The sequence below is a fragment of the Lathyrus oleraceus genome, chromosome 1 (assembly GCF_024323335.1).
Source record: "Lathyrus oleraceus cultivar Zhongwan6 chromosome 1, CAAS_Psat_ZW6_1.0, whole genome shotgun sequence".
In the NCBI taxonomy this organism is placed as follows: Eukaryota; Viridiplantae; Streptophyta; class Magnoliopsida; order Fabales; family Fabaceae; genus Lathyrus; species Lathyrus oleraceus.
The window spans coordinates 42,521,475-42,525,545 of NC_066579.1; the positions used below are offsets into that span (position 1 = coordinate 42,521,475).

The 4,071-nt window shown below is 39.1% G+C and overlaps 1 protein-coding gene across 1 annotated transcript; it reads left to right on the forward strand.

Moving 5' to 3' along the window:
- Positions 1–2,550: 2,550 nt before the first annotated feature.
- LOC127090043 (secreted RxLR effector protein 161-like) lies at positions 2,551–3,309 on the forward strand. The gene has a single exon (XM_051029382.1). The coding sequence runs from the start codon at positions 2,551–2,553 to the stop codon at positions 3,307–3,309; it is 759 nt and encodes a 252-aa protein (XP_050885339.1).
- The last annotated feature ends 762 nt before the right edge of the window (positions 3,310–4,071 follow it).

The following is a 4,071-nucleotide window of genomic DNA, read 5'->3' on the forward strand; positions in this document are numbered from 1 at the left end:
AGTGGTCGAAGTGGTAGAGGCAGCAACTTCGACAGAGGACAGTCGATCCAGCAAAATTGGCGTGGCAGAGGACGTGGTCAAAGAGGTGGTAGGTCAAACCATTCCAACTTTGAATGCTACAAGTGTGGGAAGTATGGTCATTATGCGAAGGATTGTAACTCATTCAAATGCTATAACTGTGATAAAGTGGGACATCTTGCAAAAGATTGTCGAATCGAAAAGAAGGTAGAAAAAACAACCAATCTAACTTTGGAAGCTGAAGCAAATGAAGGTTTTCTCTTGATGGCTCAAAATGAGATCAACTCAAATGACAACGTTTGGTATCTTGACTCAGGAGCAAGTAACCATATGTGTGGTCACAAACACCTGTTTAAAGAAATGAGAAGGATTGAAGATGGAAATGTGTCTTTCGGAGATGCATCGAAAGTGAAGGTCGAAGGTAAAGGAACGATTCGTTACCTGCAGAAAGATGGGTTGATTGGATCAATTCAAGATGTTTATTATGTACCAAATCTTAAGACCAACATCTTGAGTTTGGGACAACTTACAGAAAAAGGTTATTCGATACTGATGAAAGAACGGATACTGTATTTGAAGGACAAGCTGGGACATCTGATTGCTCGTGTCGAAATGGAGAGAAATCGAATGTACAAACTGAATCTGATAAACGTTCGAGAAAAATGTTTACAAGTAAATGTCGAAGACAAAGCGTCACTATGGCATCTACGCTTTGGTCATCTACATCATGCTGGTTTAAGAAGGTTGGCGAAAAAGAACATGGTGCATGGACTACCAGATATGGAATATGAAGGAAAGTTTTGTGAAGAATGTGTGCTTAGCAAACAAACAAGAACTTCATTTCAAAAGAAGGCAGAATATCAAGCTAAGCATATCCTTGACTTGATTCACACCGACATATGTGGGCCAATCACGCCAGAATCTTTCAGTAGCAAAAGATACTTCATTTCCTTTATCGACGATTACTCACGGAAGACATGGGTTTATTTTTTGAAAGAAAAGTCTGAAGCATTCGAGGTGTTCAAAAGGTTCAAAGTAATGGTGGAGAAGGAGACTGACAGACACATTAAAGCAGTTCGATCTGATAGAGGTGGTGAGTATACTTCGACAGCTTTTATGAAGTATTGTGAAGAGCAGGGTATAAGGAGATTTCTAACTGCAGCATACTCACCTCAACAAAATGGGGTGGCTGAAAGGAAGAATCGAACAGTCCTTGACATGGTTCGTTCAATGCTTAAAAGCAAGAACATGCCAAAGGAATTTTGGGCAGAAGCTGTACAATGTGCCATTTATGTTCAAAATCGATGTCCACATTCGAAGTTAGAAGATCAAACACCACAAGAAGCGTGGAGCGGACAGAAGCCAACAGTTTCTCATCTCAAAGTATTTGGAAGTGTGGCTTATGCACACGTACCAGATCAACGAAGAACGAAACTTGAAGACAAAAGTCAGAAATACATACTCATTGGGTATGATGAGAAAACAAAAGGGTACAAGCTATTTGATCCCATAAGAAAGAAAGTGATAGTGAGTAGAGACGTTCGAATAAACGAAGCAAGTAAGTGGGACTGGAACAGTACGACAGAAGTTGTTGTCGAAGTTGAAGAATCATCTGTCGCTGTACCATCAAACATTTCGACAACACTTGAAGATTCTGACGATGAAGATGAACCTACACAACCCAGAATGCGAAGTTTGCAAGATCTGTATGATTCAACAAGTGAAGTGCACCTTGTATGTCTCCTGGCAGATGCTGAAAACATCAGTTTTTAAGAAGCAGTACGAGACAAGAAGTGGAAAAGTGCCATGGACGAAGAGATGAGGGCGATTAACCACAATAACACTTGGGAGCTAGTTGAATTGCCAAAAGATAGTCAACCAATTGGTGTAAAGTGGGTATTCAAGAAAAAGATGAACTCTCAAGGAGAAATAGAACGATACAAAGCGAGACTTGTTGCGAAGGGATACAAACAGAAAGCAGGAGTTGATTATGACGAAGTATTTGCACCTGTTGCAAGAATGGAGACAATTCGACTACTCATATCTCAAGCTGCTCAATTCAAATGGCCAATATTTCAAATGGATGTCAAAACAGCTTTTCTGAATGGTGTACTAGAAGAAGAAGTCTATGTCGAACAACCACTCGGGTACATGAAAGCTGGAGAAGAGAAGAAGGTACTGAAATTGAAGAAAGCGCTATATGGGCTGAAGCCAGCACCGCGGGCATGGAACACACGTATCGACACATACTTCAAGGAGAACGGGTTCGAGCAATGTCCGTACGAACATGCCCTCTATGTGAAGAAGAATGAAAAGAATGTATTACTTGTTGCTCTCTATATTGATGATCTTATTTTTCTGGGCAGTAATGATGAGATGATAGAAGAATTCAAAAGCACAATGACACGTGAATTCGAGATGACAAATTTAGGCCTGATGAGATTCTTTCTTGGTCTGGAAGTTCGACAAGAAGAAACAGGAATCTTCATCTCACAAGAAAAATATGCAAAAGATATCTTGAAAAGATATAAGATGGAAAGCTGTAATCCGGCTTCGACGCCAATGGAACCAGGAACAAAACTGTCGAAATTTGATGTAGGAGAACGTGTCGAAGCAGGAAGATATCGAAGTTTGGTAGGAAGTCTTCGCTATCTCACATGTACAAGACCAGATATCTCATTAAGTGTAGGCATTGTAAGTCGATTCATGGAGGAGCCAGTGTATACACATTGGAAAACATTGAAGCGAATTCTGAGGTACATCCAAGGAACAGTGTCACTTTGGATGTTTTACTCGAATTCAGACAAATACAAGTTGGTTGGTTACTCTGACAGTGATTGGTGCGGAGACATAGACGATCGAAAAAGCACTTCTGGATATGTGTTTTTCATGGGAAATACTGCATTCACTTGGCTTTCTAAAAAGCAGTCAATAGTAACACTTTCGACATGTGAAGCAGAATATGTAGCAGCATCCTGGTGTGTTTGTCATGCAATATGGCTCAGAAGATTGATGAGTAAAATGGAGCTAGAACAGAAAGATGCTACAATAATACAAGTTGACAACAGGTCAGCAATTGAGTTAGCAAAGAATCCAGTAAACCATGAAAGGAGCAAACACATTGACGTTCGTTTTCACTTTATTCGAGAACACGTGAAGGAAGGAAGTGTCGAATTGAAGCATGTAGCAAGTAAGGACCAAGCAACAGACATTTTCACAAAACCACTATCAAAAGAAATCTTCGACAGAGGGAAGAAATTGATAGGCATGATGAATAGAAGAAACATTTAAGTTTATAGAGGAGTTTTGTTGAATAAACTTTAATGTTAGAGTTAGTGGGTTTTAATAATAAGTTAATGGAGAGATTTGGAAGGTTAAGAGACAATGGAAAAATTAAGAGTATTTACTATTTATTTTAATTAGTAGAATAGCTAAAGGTTTTGTATGTATAAAAGTCCAAAATTGCATTCTAATAAAACACAGAAGTTTACAAAAGAATCGTTTCTTCTGACAGGGTTGACATTGGTCACGAAGTGAGGAGTATGGACATTGTAAGATCCATATTCGAGTCTCTGGAAGACCGGCGTGAATTTTTCCATGAACAGTGACGACATTCGCGGCGGTGAACGCATCGCCTCAATCCTATTGCCTATACAAATTACTTTACGGCATGTGGTTTGATCGGTTATTTCAGATACTATCTATAGTTGATTTAAGCCATCATTAACCAGAAAAATTATCCATAATTTGATCAAATTGAAAGCTGAACATTTTGTTGTTTTGACCCGGGCTATATGGTGAAGACATTAGTTGGCTAGTAGGATTTAGAACAGGGATTGAAAATTCCTTATAGGCTTATGACCTCTCTATGCATTATTTTCCTTCCATAGTTTTGCTTAACTACTTGTGTTGATCTCACAATGTGGACAGGGGACATCGATTAAGTCGTCAGACGAGTACCCGATGGTTTGGAAGAATGGTGGTACTGATGCCGACACTAAAAGATAAGTGACTCTCGTACAATCTTTTAGTCTATTAAATTAACTAACAATT

Bases quoted from the DNA above. Each gene is read 5' to 3' on its own strand.
- LOC127090043 (XM_051029382.1), top strand. From the start codon at position 2,551: ATGGAAAGCTGTAATCCGGCTTCGACGCCAATGGAACCAGGAACAAAA.